The sequence below is a fragment of the Mandrillus leucophaeus genome, unplaced genomic scaffold, assembly GCF_000951045.1.
Source record: "Mandrillus leucophaeus isolate KB7577 unplaced genomic scaffold, Mleu.le_1.0 Scaffold207, whole genome shotgun sequence".
In the NCBI taxonomy this organism is placed as follows: Eukaryota; Metazoa; Chordata; class Mammalia; order Primates; family Cercopithecidae; genus Mandrillus; species Mandrillus leucophaeus.
This window is the reverse complement of record NW_012102110.1, coordinates 3,469,942-3,494,858: the sequence shown is the minus strand read 5'-3', so window position 1 is coordinate 3,494,858 and position 24,917 is coordinate 3,469,942. Positions and strand designations below refer to the sequence as shown.

General features: G+C 38.0%; 1 protein-coding gene across 3 annotated transcripts in view; it reads left to right on the top strand.

Annotated features, from left to right (window-relative positions):
- The window catches only part of NME7 (NME/NM23 family member 7), a 218,990-nt gene that overhangs the window by 165,704 nt on the left and 28,369 nt on the right, over window positions 1-24,917 (top strand). For all 3 annotated transcript variants that reach the window (XR_001006073.1, XM_011979942.1, XM_011979943.1), the window contains one exon: window positions 8,977-9,084. Coding sequence is in view for 2 of the 3 variants with exons in the window: in XM_011979942.1 (XP_011835332.1) it covers window positions 8,977-9,084 (108 nt within the window). In the remaining variant the exon portion in view is untranslated. The remainder of the gene's footprint in view (window positions 1-8,976; window positions 9,085-24,917) is intronic.

Genomic DNA, 24,917 nt, shown 5'->3' with positions numbered 1-24,917 from the left:
AAAAAAAAAAAAAAAATCTAAAAACCCAATATTCTAGGCAGGGGAACATGGTGCCAGAGTGGATGTAGAAGCCGACTGATACAGGCTATGTATTAGTAGTTGTATTGACAGGACTTGGCAAGAATTGGGTGTTAGACATGCCCAGAGTGGGCCCCAGCTATTTCGTTATTTTATTCTTTTGAGGAAGTTTCTGAGCATTGAATTGTAGGATTCTTTAAAATAGTAAAGCAAGACTGGGTAGTAATTATTTTATAGGGATGAAGTAGATTGTGGAACGATTCTTTTGCGGGGAGATATTAAGAATGCCTCTCTTGCCTTCAGGTCCATGGTGTTTAAAAAAAAAAAAAAAGGAATGCCTCTTAAATTTTTTAGTAGTAATGTAAGTATACATCAAAGATTAAGTCTCTTAAAATGTATTTAGAAAAACAAAAAGAAATGGGAAAATATTTACCAAAAACCCTAACCCTCTATGCTAATGTTTATGTTCTTAGATTTTACTTATATACGTGAATCTTTGTAGTTTTTGCTAAAATACTAAGCAATTTATATAAAAGTGAGTTAAGAGATTTTTCTCCTTTTTTTTTAGTTGAACTCATCCTTCTGCAGAATGCCCCATTCTTTTAAAAAGAGAACCAAGAGATCATGATTTTACCTTTAAAAGTGACACCTGTGTCAAATAAGACTTGATTTTCACTTCAGCCAGTTCCTGTTGTTGGCTGAAACATCAAACAGACCAGTAAGAGGCAATAGTTACGATGCCATGTGGTCTATTGAAACCTAATGAGAAAGACAGGATTGAATTATCTAAATATTTCACCTGAAATAACATTTCATTGTGACCCTCTTCAGGTTCTATAAATTTACATTAGAGCTATTTTTTATCTAATGAAAAGTGAGATGTGAAACCTGTCAGAGTTCACAAGCCAGATGTTTTAATGATTCCTCATATACAATTTATGTATTTTCCAGTGCCAATAAGTGTATTTACCGTGAACCCGCAGGTGGCTCATTCAATGAGATTACTATTATATAAATAAGTCGTTGAGTTTAATTTTGCAGGTACTCTTTCTAAAGCCTATGCATAGGTTCTAGAAGAAGCCTTAGACTTAGCAGAAAGTAGCCTCTGGGTCTCTCCCCTGGCTTCCGTTTCGACTTCCAATTCCTTCCCCATGTTTCATTATCTTGTTTTAGTTTGAATTCGTCTGACATTGCTTATCTCCCAGGAATATAAAACTGCATAACTATATTAGGTAGTACAAAGTTGCATACTACTGGGAAAAGCTGTTTGATGGGTCAGTTTTGGTAAGATATTTTTGAAGTGCCAGAGGAGTCAAGGGAAGCACTTAGCATGTGCTGTTTAGTATTACAAGACTTGTTGCAGAAGAATACTAGTAATGTTTAGAAATGAGAATATTTGCTGTTTTAGTTATGGTGGTCCCCTCACTGGCATTTGATATTAAGTTTTACTACACTTATTGCCTGTGAAAGGAGGACAATGATTATAACATTGTTTCACAGCTGTTTTAGGGTTACTAGGACTCAAGCTGTACTAGCTCCTCTTTTAATATTTATCCACATATTTGTACACTGCTCACATAGTTATCCTGTAGTCTAAAGAATATTTTTTTTCCTTGTACTTAGATTTTCCTGGAATTAGACTAGTGACCTCATGATAAACCACCATTTGCTACTAATTACAGTCATGCACTGCATAATGACATTTCCATCAACACCTGACTTCATATAGGATGCTGATCCCATAAGATTATAATGGAGCTGAAAAATTCCTGTTGTGACATAGTCACACAATGCATTACTCATGTGTTTGTGGTGATGTTGGCATAAATAAACCTACTGTACTGCCACTTGTATTAAAGTATACTACATAAATTATGTATAGTACATAATACTTGGTAATGACAATAAATGACTATGTTACTGGTTTACATATTTACTATACTTTTTATCATTGCTTTAGAGTACACTTTTTTTCCTTTTTAAAAAAAAAGTTAACTGTAAAAGAGCCTGAGGCAGGTCCTTCAGGAGGTATTCCAGAACAAGGCATTTTATCAGAGGAGATGACAGCTCTATATGTTTTATTGTCGCTAAAGACCTTCTAATGGGACAAGATATGAAGGTGAAAGACAGTGATATTGATGACTCTGACCCCGTGTAAGCCTAGGCTAATGCATGTGTTTGTGTTTTCGTTTTTAACAAAAAGGTTTCAAAAGAAAAAAACTTTAAAAATAGAAAAGGCTTTTAGAATAATGATGTTAAGAAAGAAAAGATTTTTGTACAGCTATACAATGTGTTTGTGTTTTAAGCTGTGTTATTGCAAAAGAGTCAAAAAGTTAAAAAAAGTACTTAGAATTTTATAAAGTGAAATAGTTACAGTAAGCTAAGGTTAATTTACTTTTGAAGAAATAAAAATATTTTTATAAATTTAGTGTAGCCCAAGTGTACAGTGTTTTATAAAGTCTGCAGTAGTGTACAGTAATGTCCTAGGCGCTCACACTCACTCACTGACTCACCTAGAACAACGGCCAGTCCTACAAGCTCCATTCATGGTAAGCGCCCTCTACAGGTCTACATCATTTTTTACCATATTTTTACTGTACCTTTTCTGTTTAGATATGTGTAGATACACAAATATTTATCATTGTGTTACAGTTGCCTACAGTATTCCGTATAGCAACATGCTATACAAGTTTGTAGCCTAGTAGCAAATTATATAGCCTAGATGTGTAGTAGGCTATATCATCTAGGCTTATGTAAGTACACTCTTATCATGTTCACACAATGAGGAAATCACCTCATGATGCATTTCTTAGAATATATCCCTGTTGTTAAGCAATGCTTGACTGTATCTGAATATATTCTATAGTTGATCTTTTTTCTGTAATTAGTAAATTTCATAAATCTTCTTCTAGTTTAATTTGTTTCTTAAAGGGAAGGGCATTTTCGTTCTTAGATATCTCTTCTGTATTGTTTAGAACTGAAACTGAGTGACTTTATTATGGAAGTAAGTTATTCTTTATCCAGACATATTTTATCAATCTGATAGACCTACTATTCAATAAACAGTGACATTCTTTATAACACAGCCATAGAATAATTAAATAAATATTATCTTCTTTATTTTCAGTATTTTGCCAATCACTATTCTATATTTGATGCCTTTTTTTGATGTCTTAGATTTAGAGGTCATTCTATAAATCAGAATTCTTCCTCCTACAGCAGGATTACCTGAGCAGAATTTTTAGTACTTACGATGAACTGTAACATAGTCAAGAATTTGACTTGATGGTACTGAGCATGCAAGGTTTTAGGGGAGGATGAATATGCCTGGAATTTTGTGGAATTTGAAAGACTGCTGATCCTCCAAGTACAAATAAGTATTGCTCTTTAATGAGTCTGATTTTCTCAGCATAACCTGTTATTGATAAATACTACAATAACTTTTTAAGAATTATTTATGGTATTAGATGAAATTATATGTTGGTACTTTGTGTTGCTTTTATGATCTGATAATTGTTTCTGCTCCCTGAAGGGAGGGGGACTATGAGTGGTAGTATGGTCTTCACCAGAGTTTAAGCAGCAAGAGGAATGTAAATCTGTTAGAAAAATTAGGGGCAATCCATCAGGAAATGGAGGGGGGAAATGCTGTTATTATTTCACTCTCACTTTTGGTATTTTTTATTATTTTTGTAGTCTTTAGTACTTCAGTATTTTTTACTTTATAAGCATATGTGATATTTTATACTAACCAAAACTAAAATTAATTTATCAATACCTTTTAAAGAGGATCTAAAATGAAAGCCTAGATTTTAAGAGCAGCTATGAAGAAAATGCCTGTTGTTTTATATCTTTAGGTTTCATTATCATTTACCTAAATAAAACATTTTATATCAGTAAAAATACTTCATGTTTTCTGAGATTTATTAATGGATAATAATAGGTCATAATTAGATTATGATCTAATCTAAACGTATACCTTTATTCTAAAACTATGATGATTACAACTCTTAAGAGATGCTATATATTTATTTAAAGATAATATAATACTTGGTTAGATTATCTTTGATATTTACCAAAATATACCTTTTTGCCTCTTTAAGAATTGTCTTAATCTCCTTAAGACAGATTTATTTTATACTTGTCTTACAAATAAGAACATCATAGAGAGGTTGAATAATGTGGTTTGGTCACACAACTGTTAAGTGGCAGAGGCAAAATTCAAATCCAGAGAGCCTTTTTCCACAGCCCCCGCTCTTATTTGCTACTCCATCCTGACACTCTGAACAGAAGTACTGTCATTTTATGTCAGTCAGCAAATATTTACCAAACATTTACTGTGTGTTCATTAGTAAGATACAGAATATAAGGGAAGTTTTATATTGTGTTCAGGGATTGAAATCTAATGGGCTGTTACTAAAATAGGCTCACAAAACAACTATATAAATTGCAAGTCAAGAAGGCCTATATTGGAAGTATAAACTACTGTAGAAACATTGAAGAAGGAAGGATTACTCTGATTGGGAAGGCTTAATTTGCTTTTATGGAGGAAACAGTGTTTTCACTGGGATGTGTAAGCTTTCAGGGCAGGTGTGAGTGAGGTAGATTCAGGCAAGAGTGGGGAGGACCTTGAATGCCACATTAAGGAGTTTAGACATTTGGCCATAGACAATTATGAGCCTTCAAAGATTTTTTGAGCAAGTAAATAACATGATCATATTGGCATTTAGGTACAAGATGATAGCAGCATGAAAAATGAATTAAAGATGGTTTGTTGTGTTGGAGAAATAGAGAATGTCAGTCAGTAAGATGAAGCGGCATGAAGATGGCAGAAGACCATATGTGCCCACCATCCCCCTGCTTCCCGTGTCCTTACAGGAATTTACAGGAGATACTGTTTCACTATGTGTTATTTTAAAGAGTAAATCTCCAGTGATGCTGGAAAACAAGGAAGAGTACCCAACCCCCCCACCCACACACATATATATGTTTTTGTGGGTTTGGTTTTTTTTGTTTTTGGTTTTGTTTTTTTTTTTAGTTTTGTTACAGGCCATAAACTTCAAAAGACTCAAAGCAGATAGGATTGGATTGTTGAGGAAAACCAACACTCTAAAACATGCAGGAGAGAACTGCTCCAGAAGGGGTAAGGGTACTGGGTGGGCTGCACATCAGACATATGGATGCAAGGCTGAGGAAGGGCACGAGGCCATAAGCAGGGTGGTTAGTTGGAGGGCTGCATGAAGAGCAGCAGAGTAAATCAGCGCCTTCACATTTGCTTGCTTCTGTTGAGCAGAAGGCAGTTGATACTTTTAGCCACAGCCTCAGGCACTGAATATGGGACTTGAGCTAAAGAGGCAGAGCAATGGGAAGGCAGCTAATGACACTCAGGAAAAATGGTAGCACCCTCTTCTGAAAGGAAGGCAACCAGAATACGTTATCTAGCAGCATGTCCCTGGCATCTATGCCAACCAAATAGAGAACTCAAAAAAAAAAAAAAAAAAAGCCAGGAATTACCAACCATTTAAAGTTTACGAATATCATAAAGAAGACACAAAACTCAACCAACAGAACCTAAACCTAAACAAAGCAAATTAATAGAGCTAACAAAAACAGACTATAAAATAGAAGAGTCGGTTTCCTCAGAAAGACTTAAGAGAATATTGGATCCATGGAAAAAAATATATAGATATTGGAAATTAAAAACCTATTTGTTAAAGTTTTTAAAATACACAGTAAATTAATAAAATAGCACAGTGGGCCCAGTTTACAAGCAAATTAGTGAGGCAGCAGATCAAATGGAGTTATTCTCCAAGAGTATAACACAAAAAGATAATTACATGGAAACTGTAAAAGAGAAAGGAGAGTTAAGAAATTTCAACATCTTTCTTACAGAAATAAAGGCAAGAAGAGATAAAATGGAGGAGAAAATAATAAATAGTAGAAGCTGACTGAAGATGTATATCTTAGATTAAATTGGACCATTGAGTATGGAACAGAATGACTGATAAATGACAAAGGCCTAGTTAAAGAGATAGTACAAAACCTTTCAGAAAGAAAAACAAAAATAGTTACCTAAAGGGAATGGTAATCAGATTGCCGTAGTCTAAAGTGCCATAAATATATATATATATGTGTGTGTGTGCAAATGTGCATAGTGGTTCTGTGGAGAGCCACTCAGATGTCCCTCTGCCCTTTAGAACTGAAATGCTCATTCCTGCTGAGAGTGGCAGGAGCTGACAGTAATCTACAAAATCTCTCTCCAGGAATTGCCCTCTGCTGAAGAAAGTCACTTTGCCTAAGGTCATGTCCCCTTCCCTGGAATGACCCATATCTAGTAATTTAACAGTTTGGGGAATAAAGGCCTGACCCTTTTGTGTCCGTTGAGGACAACTCTGAAGGGCCATTGCAGCTCCAGAGCTCTGTGTAGGATTGTCTGAGGCCATCCTCTTTTCCTCACTTCCCCACAAGTGTAGATCCTAAGGCCACAACCAGCAAACTTTTTGCAAATGTATCTCCACTTCAGAGTTAGTTTCCCAGGGAATGCAACCTATGACAATGTTTTTAAACACAGTGGGATACTCACTAACATTCATTATGTGTTGGGATACAAAATTCCTTCAAAGACAGATGGAAGAGACCATATTTTCTGACCATAATACAATATGATTAGATATTAACAACCACCCCAGGAACCACCAACCAATCCCATTTATATTCACACACACACACACACACACACACACACACACACACACACACGAATCTCTCTGTTTTGCTGTTGTTGTTGAGATGGAATCTCGCTCTTTCACCCAGGCTAGAGTGCAGTGGCGCAATCTTGGCTCACTGCATCCTCCGCCCCCCAGGTTCAAGCCATTCTTCTGCCTCAGCCCCCCAAGTAGCTGAGACTACAGGTGCGCGCCACCATGCCCAGCTAATTTTTGTATTTTTAGTAGAAACAGGGTTTCACCATGTTGATCAGGCTGGTCTCTAACTCCTGACCTCAGGTGATCTACCCGTCTTGGCCTCCCAAAGTGTTGGGATTATAGGCATGAGCCCCCGCACTAGGCCAACACACATGAACCTCTTCAGATTTCAAGTACTGTGCATGTAGCAGACACTTACATGAAAGTAATATTTTAATGAATGTGTAGTGCAAGTTAAATAAAATTTTCTTTTTTTTGAGACAGGGTCCTGCTCTGTCACCCAGGCTGGAGTGCAGTGGCATCGTCTTGGCTCACTGTAGCCTTGACCTCACAAGCTCAAGCCATCCTCCCACTCAGCTTCCCAAGTAGCTGGGATTACAGGGGTGCGCCACTACACCCGGCTAATTTTTGTATTTTTTGTCGCGACGGGATCTCTCTGTTGCTGAAGGCTGCTCTCAAACTCCTCCCAAGGTGCCAATTATAGGCATGAGCCTGGCCATCAAACAAAATTTTAGAGAGAATAGGTTCTAATAAAATAGTTTACTGAAACTGAGTAATTTAAAAGTGTTTTATTCTCTGACCGGAAATAAGAAAAAGAACATGAGTACTCACCTTTCACAATTTCATAAATTACATCTTATGTCACAAAATGACAGCTTCCCACTATACAAACAGAGTAAGTCTTCTGTTTGTTTTTTGAGATGGAGTCTGATGTGTCGCCCAAGCTGGAGTGCAATGCATAATCTTAGCTCACTGCAACCTCCATCTCCCAAGTTCAGGTAATTCTCCTGCCTGAGCCTCCTGAGTATCTGAGATTACAGGCACGCACCACCACGCGCAACTAATTTTTGTAGAGACAGGGTTTCACCGTGTTAGCCAGGGTAGTCTCGAACTCCTGACCACAAATGATTCACTCACCTCTGCCTCTGAAAGTGTTGGGATTACAGGTGTGGGCCACCATGCTCAGCTGAGTAGGTTTTTAATATTGGATACTTACTTGCTAGAAAAATTATGGAGAACAGAATGAGAGTAATAAATATGAAATATAAAGACATCCTTATGTTCTGCTTTATCAAAATGTTTTTCCTAAACATAATACATTTATAGCTGACATTTGTTGGAAACCTGACAAATAAAACTTAAGTAATTAAATAAATGCATGCCTTTAAAACATTGTTAAGTGATGCAACCACAAATGTGAATGCTGCCCTGAATCTTTGCACCCTAAGCTATACCTGTCATGATTCTTTCTGATTTCCACTTTCATAGAGATGATCTACTTACTAACTTGGCCTCTCAATATATTGCTCTTCTTTCTTCTAACATTCTTGCCCTCAAACTAACCTTAGCCATGGTTATGCCTTAAAACTGATCATTATCAATCACTGTAGCCCTATCTCCTCCCACCCACCGTAATCTCAATCTCAAGTATCTTTTAACTTTCCAGCTCTCTTCCTCTAACATACTGATCTCAATAATTATCCCGTACCACTAGGAGCTCAAATTCATTGATCCACCTTTTCATTGTCGATTACCTCTTTATCCCCTAGGTCCTCTCTTCCTGTCTTACTCAGTTTAAATTTTTTTGTACATCATTATCATTCCCTTGCCTCTCTCTAACCCTCATTAAATTCAGGGCTATTTGTGACCATATTTTTCCCCCTAAAGATTACTACTAAGTTGATACAGCTAACATTTTTTAAAAATATTTTGAAATTGACAGCATCAAATTGGTTCATTTTAAATCAAAGTTATTAAGATCTCTACTGTCTTTATAAAATACAAGTCTTTCACGGTAATGAACTAGCTTCACATTTTGTGTGATTCCCAAAATCTACTGATAAAAAGAAATGCAATTATTATTTTTCCCCGATGTAGATGAAAGCAGACTTTACATTGGGCCACAGAAAAACCCTTATAAGCACTGTCTATATGTGACATGTATTTCATAAATAAGTTAATGTGTCATATAGCTAGTGTTTTTCTTATTTATACCATATGACTAACTTTAATCTATATGTGAATGTATGTTTAATAGGAAATTGCCCGGCATTTACGCCCTGGAACTCTCAGAGCAATCTTTGGTAAAACTAAGATCCAGAATGCTGTTCACTGTACTGATCTGCCAGAGGATGGCCTATTAGAGGTAAGATAACGAAGGTAAACATCCTATTTATATTTCAAGCTCGTAAATTATCTCAGAAGTTCTAATGTGTAAGAAAACTTTTTGTTTTATTATTTAACTTTAAGTTCTAGGTTACATGTGCAGAAAGTGCAGTTTTGTTACATAGGTATACACGTGCGCTTGTGGTTTGCTGCACCCATCAACCCATCACCTACATTAGGTATATCTCCTAATGTTATCCCTCCCCCAGCCCCCCACCCACTGACAGGTCCCGGTGTGTAATGTTCCCCTTGGATGACTCTGTTCCTTGGCCACCTGATGATTTTGGACTGCAGCTTTCAAAGACCAATTTGTAGTATGCTGTATAGCCTTCAAAGAATTTAGATATTTTTTCTGGTTGGCATACATTATGATTTTAAAATAATTAAATGGTGTGAAATTTGTTTTTACATCAGATGACTATACCATCACCATAAATTGCTAGTCATGAAAATACATACAGTTGACCCTTGAACAACGTTTGAACTGTGCTGGTCCACTTACATATTCATTTGTTCAATAAATATATTAGAAAGTTTTTTGGAGATTTGTGGCAATTTGAAAAAACTCTAGGGTGAACTTTGTAGCCTAGAAATACCAAAAATAAAAGAAAAAAATATGTATATTATGAATGCGTAACATATAGGTAGATACTAGTCTATTTACGTGTTAATCGACTTTTTGTTAATAGTGAAGCCCCCGGTCAACAGCATTAGTAGTTAAGCTCTTGGGGAATCAAAAGTTATATGTAGATTTTTCCACTGTGCAGGGGATAGGTACCCCATACCTCCGCACTGTTCAAGGGTCAACTGTTTTCCAATGAAATTAAGAAGTCCAGCCAGGCTCAGTGGCATTCACCTGGAGTCCCAGCTACTTGGGAGGCTTAAGTGGGAGGATTGCTTGAGGCCAGGAGTTCAAGGCCATGGTGTGCTGTGATTGCATTTGTGAATAGCCCTTGCACTCCACCCTGGACATCATAGTGAGACTTTGCCTCTAAAAGGGTGGGGGAGGAGTCTAATATACAGTGTGATAGTGTTACCCATGGCAAATTCATAGGGGTCTGCAGCAACCTCAGTACTTGCCTCTTCAGAAGAAAGAATCCAACTGAGGAAGCATAAGGCAGAAGGAGAGACTGAGGCAAGTTTTAGAGCAGCAGTGAAAGTTTACTTAAAAGCTTTACAGCAGGAACAAAAGAAAGGAAAGTACACTTGGAAGAGGGCCAAGCAGGTGACTTGAAAGACAAGTGTATGGCTTGACCTTTTGACTTGGGGTTTTTATATGGTGGCATACCTCCAGGGTCTTGCATTACTTCTGACCACTTGCCCAACTCCTGAGATCTTACTGGGAAGCCACTCGTCACCAGTTTTAGTTGTTTTTGATCTACTAGGAGACCGCCTTTCCCTGGTGCCAGCTGTGACCAATTATTACTTCGGCGAGATAGTTAACAACCACCTGACCATCATCTGATGGTCTCCCGATACTCCTGGTGTGAGGTATGGGAGCCCTTTCCTGCCCTGCTCATACCTGACTAGCTACTGACTGTAACAATAGCACTAAAAGTGATAGCTAACATTTTGGTCACCTTTATTAACCAGATTCTACCATGATACATGTGTTGTATAAATGATTTCTTTTCATTGCCATAGCAATTCCAATAGGCTGGTATTTGTTATATCTGCATTTTATAGGAAACTGAAATTGAGACTCAGAGAGGTTAAGTAACATCCCCAAGCCAGACAACCAATATGAGACAGAGCCATATTTATCTCTCATATTTTAAATTAACATAAAATATGAAACAATGAAAGAATTCTGAGAAAATATAAGTGAAAATAGGTCTGGTTTAGGGTTAAGAAAGTCATTTCTAGACCAAAATCCGAGACGGAAACTGTAAATACAAATTTTATTTTTTTAACTTCTTATAGATTTTAAAATTTTTATGTCAAAATAAGCTAAATGAAACTTAAAAAGAAATAAATATAAGTAATTATACTATAAATGACAGAAAAATGGCTGATATCCTTAATACACATTTATTTTAATGAGTATTATGTTTTATGCGAACAGATCTATTGGTCTTAAAAAAAAATTATGTCCTGGAAGTTGTACATAGAAAAGCCTTCCCCAAATATTTTGTTTTCATTTTCATACATTGAAATGTTCAGTCCACCTGGAATTTATTAGACATATAGTGTGAGGTATGGATTTAGCCAGCTATCACAATATTGTTTATTAATAATAAACATTTTATTTAAATGGCTAAATCCATGGCTAAATGGGTTAAATCCTTCCATCCTTTCATTGTTCTTTCTCATTTATTGAATACTTATATACATCCTTGCCTGTTTCTGAACTTCCTGTTTTATTCCATTGATCTGTGCCAGCAAAATACTGTTTTTATTATTATAGCTTATTTATACTTTACAAAAGTGTTCTTGGTTAGTCCCTAAAATGTATTCCTCCAAATGAACTTTATTTTATCTATTTATTTATTTATTTTTTGAGAGGGAGTCTCGCTCTGTCACCCAGGCTGTAGTGCAGTGGTGCGATTTTGACTCACTGCAACCTCCGCCTCCTGAGTTCAAGCATTTCTCCAGCCTCAGCCTCCTGCATAGCTGGGGTGACAGGTGCGTGCACCACGCCCAGCTAATTTTTTGTACTTCTAGAAGAGATGAGGTTTTTTTTGTACTTCTAATAGAGATGAGGTTTTTTTTGTACTTCTAGTAGAGATGAGGTTTCGCCTGAGGTCTCCTGACCTCAGGCAATCCACCCACCTCCCAAAGTGCTGGGATTACAGGCATGAGCCACCACGCCCAGCCAACCTCCGAATGAACTTTAAATGATTTTTTACCGAGGTCTTTACTCCACCCCTACAAAATGCACATGGGATCTTGACTGATGTTACAATATGTTTATAAATTATATGGAAATGTCATATCTGTAATAGTGAGGTTCTCCAACTTCATATATGGTATGCCTCTCCTTTTATGCAAGCAGTAGAGTCACTTTTTTTCATATGGTTCTTAGTCATAGTCTATTAAATTTATCCCCATGTTTCTTTGTTGTTGTTATAGGAAGTGACTTCATTAGCTCCATTAACATTTTCTGATATAGTCCAAGATATTTGTAAAATCTTATCTATTGTGCATCTTTGTATGAAATTTAGACATACTTGTGAAATGTAAAAATGTAACAAGCTTTATTTTTTAATAACCAAAAAGATTAATGTTTATTTAAAATTTTCACTTATTTTATAAATATTTCCTCACCTTCTGATAGCTTGGACCTGTCAACTAGGTTTGAACAGAGACTTTTACTCAATAAGACTGAAATATTATTAACTATGAAATTTATACCCATTAAAAATATTATCCAAGGGGGACTGAGGGAAAAAAAAGAAAAAGGAAAAAGCATTATCTAAGGTATGCCTATGATTTTGCTCATATCGTTTGAAATAGATTATTACTGCCTGTAGTTTGTAAAGCCATTTACTAAATGATTGAATTTTTTCTAACTACACTGGAGATTTCATTGCATACTAATGACTGTGTGGTTTAGATTATTAATCAAAAATCAGAAGTTAGAGCTTCAGTAGCTTCCTCTCATATGGCTGATTATTTTACTTGATGTGAGCTTGAATAAGCCACATTTTCTTTCCATGCCTCACTTCTTTTATCAATAAAATGAAATAAAGAGTGCTGATATAGTCAAGGATGCCCTTATCAATTAACTACTTTCAGATTATTATTTGGTTTCAGATGATAAAATACTATGAAAATACATAAAAGCCAAATGAGGTGTCTGGCTATAGGTCTTCAAAGTGAAAATCCGAGTGACACAAAGACAAGTTGTCTGATCAGTGAGCACTTTGTTCCTAAGATCAGCTCTTCATTAGGGGGACATCCTGTAGATGCAGAGTGACCATAAAATTTATTGCCCAATTAAGCACACTTCGAAAGGCAACTCTAATCAGAAAAGATGTTAGGACAAGAGGCATAAACCGGAACTGTCACATGCAAACTGGAATATATTGTTATCCTATTTATATGGCCAGAAGAGAAAGAGGGGAACATGCTACTTCTCTCAGAAAGTATGGCTTCAGTTTATATTTTGTCATTATCCATTATTTTATTTATTTATTTATTTATTTATTTATTTTTATAGCAAACAGTTATAGAACATGTTTTACTTGCTGGATTGTGATAGGATCAAACAACTCATTTCTGCTGTACTCCTAGAATTCATAGTAAGTTTGAGAGGTCAAAGATCTTAGCATGAATACCGAAATTTGTTTTCTTTGAATATTGCTAATTGTGACCCAATTTTGTGATTATAGGAGTAAATTATGGTATTTATAATATAAGACATTGTAGAATGTTCTTTCACTGTTAATGTTCTCTTATACTCTGCTGGTTGTAACTATAAAGATCTTAAATTTCTGTGTTAAAGACAGCATTGATGGAAAAATGTTCAGCTAAGTAATCAAATACTAGTTTTCTATTAATGGCAAAGAATTTTTGAAGTAATAATGCCCACTGCTGGCAATGCTATAGTAAAGTAGATACCCTCATAAAGCTGGTGACAACTATGGGCATAACATATTGAAAGCCTTGGAGTATTTCTATAACTTTTGTCCCAGAATCCTACTTCTTAGAATCTAAGCAAAGGAAGAGAGTGGCAGCAGGACTACAAAAGGGAAAGTTACCTGCACAGATGTTCATGGAAGGAGTATTTGTGATCATTAACAATGGAAATCATATGCATATTTACAGATACATCCCACCTTCCCTCCTCTAAGAAACCTTCTATGGCACCCATAGTCTGCATCAGTCCGTACGTGTGTTTTCACAGCACTTTGCCTTCCTATACTATAGTGGTGTAGACAAGACTCAAAATAGCTCTGTACACCTGGGCAAGTTACTCTTGTCACTGTGCATAGGTTTCCTCACTCTGTAAAACGAAGATAACAGTACCTGCCCTATCAAATAGCATTGTGCCTAGCAAATAGTGATTGCTCAACAAATGATAGTAATTATTATTGTTATACTATTAAAGCACAGTGTCTGTTTGCTTGTGTGAGACTGTGAATACACATAGGGAAGAGATTTTCTCTTGCCTGGCATATAAAAGCTCTTCAATAAGTGATTTTTGAAAGAAAGGAAGGAAGAGTTTAGTTAAATAAATTATATTTTTTGCACTCATTGAAAAAGTACGTCACCTTTTTTCTCTGGTGATGATGAAGACTCTGTAACAGTGTTTCCTAGCCTTGGTTGCACGTCAGAATCACCTAGCCAGTTTTTTAAATACTGATGTCCAGACTCACCCCCAGAGATACTAATTTATTTATGTATTTATTTTATTTGAAACAGAGTCTCGCTCTGTTGCACAGGCTGATGTGTAGTGGTGCAATCTCGACTCACTGCACCCTCTGCTTCCCAGGTTCAAGCTATTCTCCTGCCTCAGCCTCCCAAGTAGCTGAGACTACAGGTGCAAACCACCATGCCCGGCTAATTTTTTGTATTTTTAGTAGAGGCAGCGTTTTGACATGTTAGCCAGGATGGTCTTGATCTCCTGACCTTGTGATCCACCCGCCTTGGCTTCCCAAAGTGCTGGGATTACAGGCATGAGCTACTGTGCCTGGCCAAGATTCTAATTTTTTAAAACAATTTTAAACTTTTAGAAATGTTGCGGGTACAATACAATAAACTTTTTTACGAATATTTGAGAGTACGTCATCAACATAATGTGCATACTTCTGAATCCTTCAGTGTGTATTTTTAACATAAAAGGGCATTTTTTTTTTTTACATAATCACATTACAAGCATCCAAATAAGGAAATCAACATTCATTCATTACTACCATCTAATCCTTAGACTCCATTCAGATTTCACCAGTTGTCTCAATAAGGTTCTTTGTTAGCAGAAGGATCCAGGTCAGGACCATGCATTGCATTTAGTTTTCTCCTTAGTCTCTTTCAATCTAGATCAGTTTCTGAAATTTTCCTTGACTTTCATGACCTTAACACCTTTAAAGATAACAAGTAGAGATTCTAATTTAATTGATCCATTTATCCCTTGGCTCATCAGAAATTTTTCTAGATGGCTTCCACCTACAGTTCTAACAAGATACTGGCAAATTTATTTTGCTGTATGGCATACATTACTCATACAAGAAGTCATTTGTTGGCTCTTGTCTATGAAAATGAATGATGCCTTTGTGATGTTATGACTCAACCTCGTGTACGCCGCCCCTCTTCTCCACTTCAGTGTCAGTTGTCATCTCACTCATGTCACCAGTGATACTTCTGAGAGTCAGTTTTACTTTCTCCTTACTTCCTTCATCTTTCCCCAGGATTCATTGAAAAACATATCTTTGGGAATCATTGTATGTGGGGAAAAAGTATCTACTTCTTTGCCTTTCGCTTTACCTCCAAACCTGTGGTCTTTTCCAAGGACCTTCTTTTTCTGATTTTCTCTTACGGGAACAACCAAAACTTTGCGTGTACTAAAATTGAGAACCTCAATGTTGCTAAATGGGTATATGGTAGAAAATTCAAGTATGTTCACATTTTAATTCAGTATACCAAAATGATATGTCAATCATTCATTTAGGTACTTTTATTATTATTATTATTTTGAGACAAGGTCTCACCCTGTCTCCTGGGCTGGATTGCAATGTCGTGATCATGGCTTACTGCAGCTTTCACCTCCTGGGCTCAAGCAATCTTCCTGCCTCAGCTTCCCGAGAGGTTGGGACTATAGACTGTGTGACCATGCTCAAATAATTTTTTTTTTAGTAAAGATGGTGTCTCATCATGTTGCCCAGGCTGGTCTTGAACTCCTGGGCTTGAGCAATCCTCCAGCCTCAGCCTCCCAACTTTCTGGGATTGCAGATGAGAGTCACCATGCCTGGCCTGTATTTATATTTTTTAAACATTAAAGCACTTCACTGAGGACACAGCCGTAAATAGAATACATGAGGCTGTTATCCTCACAGAGCTTACCTTTCAGGAGACAGTTATGTATAGCAAATATTTTATAGGATGATGAAAACATGGGTCTTTCCTGTTTTTTTTTTGGTCTAAATGTTCTATAACTTGGTGATATCATGTTTGTGATTATAAAATTTTAAGAAGCATATAAAATATTTAATTGTATGTATAAGTGTAATTGCCCAACAGGTTGTTCCTGCCCCCTGCACAGAGAAAATCAATTCACCAAGACTGTGTTATTGAAGTTACCATTTTAATTGACAAGAGGCCACCCACATAAGAGATGGAATTATTACTCAAATCAGTCTCCCCAAAGGATCAAAGGTTAAGGTTTTTATGGACAGTTTGGTGGGCAAGGGCTAGGAAGTGGGTACTGCTGACTGACTGGGGATGAAACCATAGAGATGTAGAAAACGGTTCTCTTGTGCTGAGTCTACCTCTGGGTGGGGCCACAGGATCAGGTGAGTCATAAGTCAGGGTCCACGTGAGGTCCGTCGGCTGCCGGAATGCACATCTAAAAAACATCTCAAAAGACCAGTCTTAGGTTTTATGATAGTGATGTTACCTACGGGATCAGTTGGGGAAATCACAAATCTTGTGACCTCTGGACCACATGACCCCTGAGCAGTAAAGCACTATAGAACCTACGTCTACATTTTAGCAGCGTTCAGGCCGCTCCCATAATCTTAATCTTGCGGCTTTTCATTAGTTTTACAAAGGCAGTTTTCAGTTCCTGAGCCAGGAAGGGGTTAGTTCTTGCTTTCAGGTTAAACTATAGACTAAGTTCCTCTCATGGTGAGCTTGGCTGACACCCAGGGAAGAGTGAAGACAGCCAGCCTGTGAGGCCAGAAGCAAGGCGGAGTCAGCTATGCTAGACTCCTCTCACTGTCATAATCTTTGCAAAGTCAGTTTCATAAATGGTTGATCTAAACAAATCTGAATTTGGATACATAATTATTTCTGCATGCATTCTTATTCTGGTATACTCTGGGGGAAAAAATAGTGAATCCAGGATTAATCAGAAATAAACATAGGTGCGGGGTGACTAAGATGATTGGACAGGCCCCAGTTTCTTGGCCATGATTAACACAGGCCTCTGCACATACTGACACTCATAATTTATCTTTAGTTTTAGTTTCTATCTTGAAAGAAGAAGAGTTGTGATTTTTACTAGTACATTGTCAAAGAGGGAACAACTTGTCCAAATACAAAAGCAAACAACTTTCTCTTAGAGATCTAAAAATAGTGCAGTAAGACTGGGGCTTTGCCCAGGAGGTAGAAAATGGCAAGAGATAAAGCTGGAAAAGTCAGCAGGGGCCTTGTAAAGTCATATTAAGACAACTGAACTTCATCTTGAGGCCATTAGGGATCCAAATAAATGCTTTACTCAGGGGAATAGCACAGTCATATCTGTGTTATAGAGGTCACTCTGGCTGCAGTGTAGGGAACAGATCAAAGGGCCCTGGGGTTGGGCAGGGGAAACAAGTGGGTGGAGTCTAGAGGGACAGAGACTAGGTAGAAGTCTATTAAGATAATTCAGGAGAAAATTGTGGTTTCCTGAATTACTATGGCAGAAGGGATAGCCAGAAGCAGTGAACTTCAAAAGACATTTAGTGAGGTAGAACAGCCAGCCTCAGAGACTAACTGGATGTGAAGGGTAGCCTGTGGGAAAGAATCCAGATTAATGCCTATCCGCAAGCAAACATGATAGTACCATCTTTATCTGTGATCTAAAAATCTAAAAATGTCTGAAAACCAAAGTTTTTTCAGAAGTTTAATGGTAAAGCCTAACCTGATCTTATATCAAGTTGTGTATTAAACAGTTTTGTTTCAGTAGCTTGACAAAACATTTAATGTATATCATTTTTATTTAACCTATTTAGTGTGAGTTTTCACACTGCTGTAAAAATGCTAATGTATTTGATGATGAGTGACTTCCCAGACCCTGTGGAGTATTATGTAATATATACTATGTATTCCAGATTATTATTGTAAATTCCAAAACATCTGGCACCAGGAGTCTTGAATAAGAGATAGTAGACAAAGTTTGAAGTGGTCATGGAGAAAGTGCTGATGACAGAATATACATTTATGGGTTGCATTTACAATTCAGTTGACTTAGGAGATCACATGTATTATGGTGTTATTATTTTCTGGTAAACAGTTTGGCCCGGGGTGAGGTTTTTACAGGAGGGTACCATGAGGAAAGATAATTGAGGATGTTAGCAACTGTAGTTAAAGTTATAAACAAGGAAAGATGTGATGGCAGGAGGTGCTTGAAGAAAGGGAGAAAGTAGATGGGCCAAGGGACCGAATGCTTTTCTGAGGTAGCTATGGAGACCCCAGGAATAACAGGGAAAGAGCTGTGTCATGGTACACTTCAGAAGTGGAGCTTTCCGTGGTAATGGATGATATGGTTCAGGGTGTGGAAGGAGGTAGCCAGTGTGGAGTGGAGATCAGTATCAGTTACTAGAGATATGTAAGTCTAGGAACTGAGAGAAGCTTTCATGTTGATTGGCATTGAAATCACCTCAGATCATGGTTAGGAGGCAGGGTGGAGAGGAATGGGTGACTCAAAGTCTGAAGTCTTTCACAAACGAGGGAAGTTTGTGAACCAAAGGTGTGACAGCAACAAGGAGAAAAAGTCTAGCCAGATGGCATAACTCTCAAAAAGTCAGGAGTTCATATATAAGGGGAAGAGGTCTTAAAGTAGCACTGGGACAAAGGATAGAACTGTTCCTACCCTCCTGGCCAGAGATGCTTCTCCTGAGGACTCCAAGAAATTGATGCCCTTAGGGGATATCCAAGTTTCACTTAAGGCTAGGAAGCCTATGAAGAGATTCAAGTTTCAAGGGAGTTTACAATGGCACTGAAGTTCTGCAGAAAGCAATAGGAATAGTTAGAGATTGGGGAAGGGAAGAAGAATCTCAGAGCCATGTGAGAACAGCAGGATGGGAGAAAAGAGGTGAATATAATGGCCTCCATTTTGGTGGGTTGGAGTGTGACAAATTAATAATTAATTTTCTGGTCACTAGTAAATAGAGACCCTAAAATAATCTTTAAAAATGAGAACTTTTATTTTTCTGCCCCATAATTTGAGATCTGAAAGTAGGCATGTGGGACTGGTATGGCAGCTCCATAATACCATCAGTCACCCAGTCTCCTTCTCCTTGGTACTGTCATCATCTTCAGTATGTGCTTTTTGCCTTGTTGCCACAGAATGATTGTCAGAACTTGAGTTACCACTTATTTTTTCCAGGCATAAAGAAAGAAGAGTGAGGGCAAAAGGGGAAGAATGCCAGCTGAGCTAATACTCCCTCCCTTGCCCACTTTTAAGCTTTTCCAAAAACCAGAGCCCTCACCCAACAGCTTCTGGTTATGATTTTTTGTTGTTGTTGGTATTTAGTACTGTGGCCACCCCTTTTTAGAAAGGAAGTGAGTAAATGTAGTTCTGTGAGTTGGGAACATTGCTCCCGCTAGCAAAAATCAAGATACTGTTAGAAGGAAGAAAGGGAGAATGAATGCTGGATAGGTAAAAAGCAGTATCTTCTCCAGGTGGTCAACAAGAAGTATTTAGCTAGTAAACAGGCTTCCAATAGAACTGGCCCCCACTGATCCCTAGTGCGGTGGTTCTTACGTGTCCTCCCTGCTCCAGAACAGCTACATCACCTGAGAACTTAGGGGAAGTGAAATTCTCGGGGTCCACTGTAGGCCAGCTGACTTAGAAACTCTGGGGATTCAACCCAGGAGTCTGTGCTTTAACAAGCCCTCCAGGTGCTTCTGATGCCCATGAAATTTGAGAACTACCATCCTAGCGCAGCGGTTCCCAATCAATGGCTTGCATTAAAATCACCTATGGAGTTTTTTTAAAACTATGTAAGCCTAGAGCCCTATTATAGAAGATTCTGGTTAAGGAGGTCTGGTATGAGCTTCTTGTATCTGTAGAGTAGAGCCCCCTTATTCATGGTTTCACTTTCCCCAGTTTCGGTTACCCGTGGTAAACCATGGTCTAAAAATATAAAATGGAAAATTCCATAAATAAACAGTTTATAAATTTTAAATTGTATGGTACCTTAAAGAGCAGGTTGGAAAAATTTAAAACTAAAAAGTTTTAAATTGTATGCTGTTCTGAGTAGTATGATGAAATATTATAGTATATTGTTATAATTATGCTATTTTATTGTTAATCTCTTACAGTGCCTAATTTATAAATTAAACTTTATCTCATATATGTGGAAAAACATAGTATAGATAGAGTTTGGTACTATCCACAGTTTCAGGCATCCACTGGGGGAACTGGAACATATTCCTCACTTATAAGGGGACATTGCTGTATTTTATGTTGCAGGTGATTATGATATTCTGATATGGCTGATGGTTAAACTAGCATTAAGAAACCAGTGTCCCAGTGAGTAGGGGCACACCAGACATTTTTTAAACTTATAAAAGAACCTATCAACATAGTAAACAGACAACCTACAGAATGGGAGAAAATTTGGGCAAACTGTGCATCTGGCAAAGGTCTAATACCCAGCATTTATAAGAAACTTAAATTTACTAAAAAAAAAAAAAAAAAAATTAAAAAAAAAACCCTCCATTAAAAAGTAGGCAAAGGACATGAACAGATACTTCTCAAAAGAAGCATCATACACCAGACTTTTCAGAAGTCGGCTTTGGTTCTGCTTTTGAGGAAAGCCGAGACCCTGTGAGCAGGCCGGCAAAGGGATTGTTTTGTTTTCAGGACCTGACTGACAGTTGGAAGCAGCAGCAGCCTCTTAACTTTGAAGGGATCTATAGCCTCTCTAGATGGATTTAACTGTAGCCAAGGGTTGTTACACTTCCAAGGGAGTTCCAGTCTCTGAATGGGGGAATCTTTGGCTTCTCTGGAAGCAGCCAACCAAGACCTGATTGATTACCCAGCTTTTTTGGGGGGAAGTCTCAATGTTGAGGCTGCCGTTTGCCCTCCCAGGGAGGAGGAGAGGCCTGAGATATGTGGTATGCATGCATTGCATGGATGCTGAGGGTAACAAGGGCAGAGGCCCTGGGTTTCTTGCAGCTTAAAAGAGTTATATACAGGTTGATCAAATCTGCACTCACTGTTTAGCATGGTCATGTGGCTCAGAGGGGTACAGAGGACCCAGTCTTGTCGTTCTCCCTGTGGGTTGTGTAAGTGCCTTGAGGGCCTGGGCTTATCAGGGACTTTTATATCTCCAGCTGCTAACATATTGCAGGCTTTTAGTCTGTTGAGTAAACGCATGTGGGAATATATCGTGAATGGGGACAGTACCTCCATACCCTCTCTCTTTTTATATGCCTGAAATGTCTCAATGACCTGATGAGAGTGAGCCCCACTTTCAAGTACCACATCTCTCCGTTCCTTCCACCTGCCAGTTGCCAGAAAAGTCCACTACAGCATCCCAAAAATGTGAACAATTTTTATGTATCAATTAAAAAGGCCACTTCCACCAGCATCTTCTTTCATTGCTGTTTATTCAAGTAAAACCTGAAATATGTGCATGTGGAAAGCGAATGGTTTGCATGGATTCTTTTCTTCCTTCTCAAACCTGATATTTCAGAAGTCTCTACATTCATCATAAAAACATCATGAAAATATAAGAGACCTTAAGCTATCAAATTGTAATTCTTTATGACCCAGTTAGTATTTCATCAGCATTGGTTGTTTTCTCAGATAAAAGAATCTTGGATAAGGAGCAATTTCACATTCCCTCCTATATCCCATCATAGTGGGGGCATATGTTCAGTGCTAGATTCACAGGGAGTTACAGGTTCACAGGTCTTTCTGTTTCTCAAGTACAGTGCCAGCTCCACCTTTCTTCAGACAGGCTGCCTTCTGAAAAAGTAACAAGCTTAATGACTTAAGGACTATATTTAATATGATTTATCCCACTTTATATAGGCACTTATAAAATCATTTGCCAAAGACGCTAGGATTATTTTAGATTAATTTATTTTGGATAAATTGGTTAATTAATAACTATGGAAAATACATATGAAATAAATAGACACAATCATTGGACTAAAAGTGACCTTATAGGGGGCATTTAAGAATCTCCAGGCATTTTGTCTCAGCACTTTTTGCATCTTCTCTACCTATTCCCTGGGAAATGGTTCTCAAACAGTAGCACAATTCCCTGGATGGCTTGTTAATTTTTTATTTTTTTAATTTTTTTGAGACAGAGTCTCACTCTGTCATCCAGGCTGGAATGCAGTGGCATGATCACAGCTCACTACAACCTCGACCTCCCAGGCTCGGGTGATCCCTCCTCAGCTTCCCTAGCAGCTAGGACCACAGGCATGTACCATCATGCCCCCCTAATTTTTTTTTTTTTTTTTTTGTAGAGACAGGGTCCCCTGTGTTGCCCAGGCTGCTCTAGAACTCCTGGGCTCAAGCAGTCCTCCCACCGTGGTCTCTCAAACTGTTGGAAATTACAGGTGTTAGCCACCATGCCTGGCTGGGCTTTTTAAAAATACCGATTGCTGAGCTCTACTCCAGAGTGTCTAGTTCAGTAGACCTGAGACAGGGCCTGAGAATTTGCATTCTAACAAGTTCCCAGTTAGTGCTGATGCTATTGGTTTAGAGTACCACACTTGGAGAGCCACTGTTCTAAGCCAAAAAACACAGTGTACTCTCCATTAAGTCAAGTTGTTCTCTTGATTAATTTTTGTCAAGCTGTTGTCAGATTTGGGATTTCACAGACCTAGAACATTTAAAAAAAAAAAAAACAAACAAACAGTAACAAAACCCACTTTGGGGATAGACGTAATGATAAAGTTTTTAAAACTGAACAAATGAAGACATTAGAAAAATTTGTTTCCCATCATCATCGTTTTGTTTTAAAAGGACATTTAATCACCAACAGCATTTTATCATAGAATAATGGACTGTCTCTTCAACTGAATAAATTCAGCTTTCCCTAAAGCTCACTTTATTGCTATGGCATGCCAAAGGCATGATGGTTGAAGCAGTCAGCATCAGGCACAGGCAGAGCAGCGTTGCATGTTCTGTAGATCATTTTAAAACAGTAATAGAATCCACTAACAGTTTGTCTGCTTTTCATTATCACCATAAACAGGCAGTTCCAAACAATGTCAGTGAGAAAATACTGTCCCTTCCCCGGGGTGGGCTACTCCTGCCAACCCTTGCTTCATCACTGCTTTGTTGCCCTCATTTTTCCCATTTTGCCAGAAAGCAGTGAAATGTCATCCTAGACCCTCACCATCTGGTGGTTGGGAGCAACTGGGCTAAGTTGCACCTGCTATGGAGTCTTTGATAATTTTATTCAAACAATATGAAAAACATATATCACATTTCATAGGTCAAAGAGGAATGTAAACTAGTTGAGTCCCGCGAATGGTGATTTTATCTATGTTAAAGAAAATTGGGCCAGGTACTGTGGTAATCCCAGCACTTTGGGAGGCTGAGGCAGAAGGATTGCTTCAACCAAGGAGTTTGAGACCAGCCAGGGCAACACAGCACGACCCTGTCTCTCTCTTTTAAAAAGTTTTTTTTAATTATACAAATTTTAAAAACATATTTGAAAAATAAAGAAAAAATCCTTTATACTTATTTGGAGAAATAGAGTATTCTTTAACACTTATATATAAGCACAAATTTTTTAAAAAATATTTATTTAACTAGGACTAATGGACAAAGGTAGAAAATTCTGATTTTTTTTTTGAGACAGAGTCTTGCTCTGTCACCCAGACTGGAGTGCACTGGCTCAATCTCAGCTCACTGCAACCTCTACTTCCCAGGTTCAAGCAATTCTTCTGCCTCAGCCTCCTGAGTAGCTGGGACTGCAGGTGCACACCACCATGCCCAGCTAATTTTTGTATTTTTAGAGAGATGGGGTTTCACCATATTGGCCAGGTTGGTCTCAAACTACTGACCTCGTGATCTGCCCACCTTGGCCTCCCAAAGTGCTGGGATTACAGGCATGAGCCACCGTGCTGGGCCTCTGATTTTCAAACTCAAAGTAAAAAGCCAGAGATTTTTTTTTATAATATTGAGTTCTTTAACGTAACATGAGGAATTAAAAATTAATTTTATCTCTTTATGGTTTAATTTTAAGTTAACTAGTACGTGTTATTTTATCTAAATTTCATTCATTCATTGATAAGAATGTGCAGTCATTTCACCAGGTGCTGTTTTGAAGATACACGTTTCTGCCCAGCACAGTGGCTCACACCTGTAATCCCAACACTTTGGGAGGCTGAGGTGAGAGAATCACTTGAGCCCAGGAGTTTGAGAGTGGTACTGCCAAACTCTCTAGAGTTTGAGACTAGTGAGCCCAGTCTCTAAAGAAATACAAAAATTAGCCAGGGGTGGTGGCATGTACCTGTGGTCTCAGCTACTCCAGAGGCTGAGGCAGGAAGATTGCTTGAGCCTGGGAGGTCACAGTTGCCATGAGCTATGATCATGCCACTCTACTCTAGCTGAGTGACAGAGTGAGATTCTGTCTCAAAAAATAAAAAGTGATTATCCCTATTTGGCTGGGCGCAATAGCTCACACCTGTAATTCCAACACTTTGAGAGACCAAGGCAAGAAGATCACTTGAGCCCAGGAGTTCAAGGCCAGTCTGGGCAACAGAGGGAGATGTCTCTACAAAAGACAAAAAAAAAAAAAAAAAAGTTAGCTGAGCATGGAGGCAGGTGCTTAAAGTCTCAGCTAGTCAGGAGGCTGAGGTGGGAGGATCTCTTGAGGCTGGGAGGTTCGAGGTTGCAGTGAACCATGATCACATCACTGCACTGCAACCTGGGTGACAGAATGAAACTTTGTCTCAAAAAAAAAAAAAAAAAAA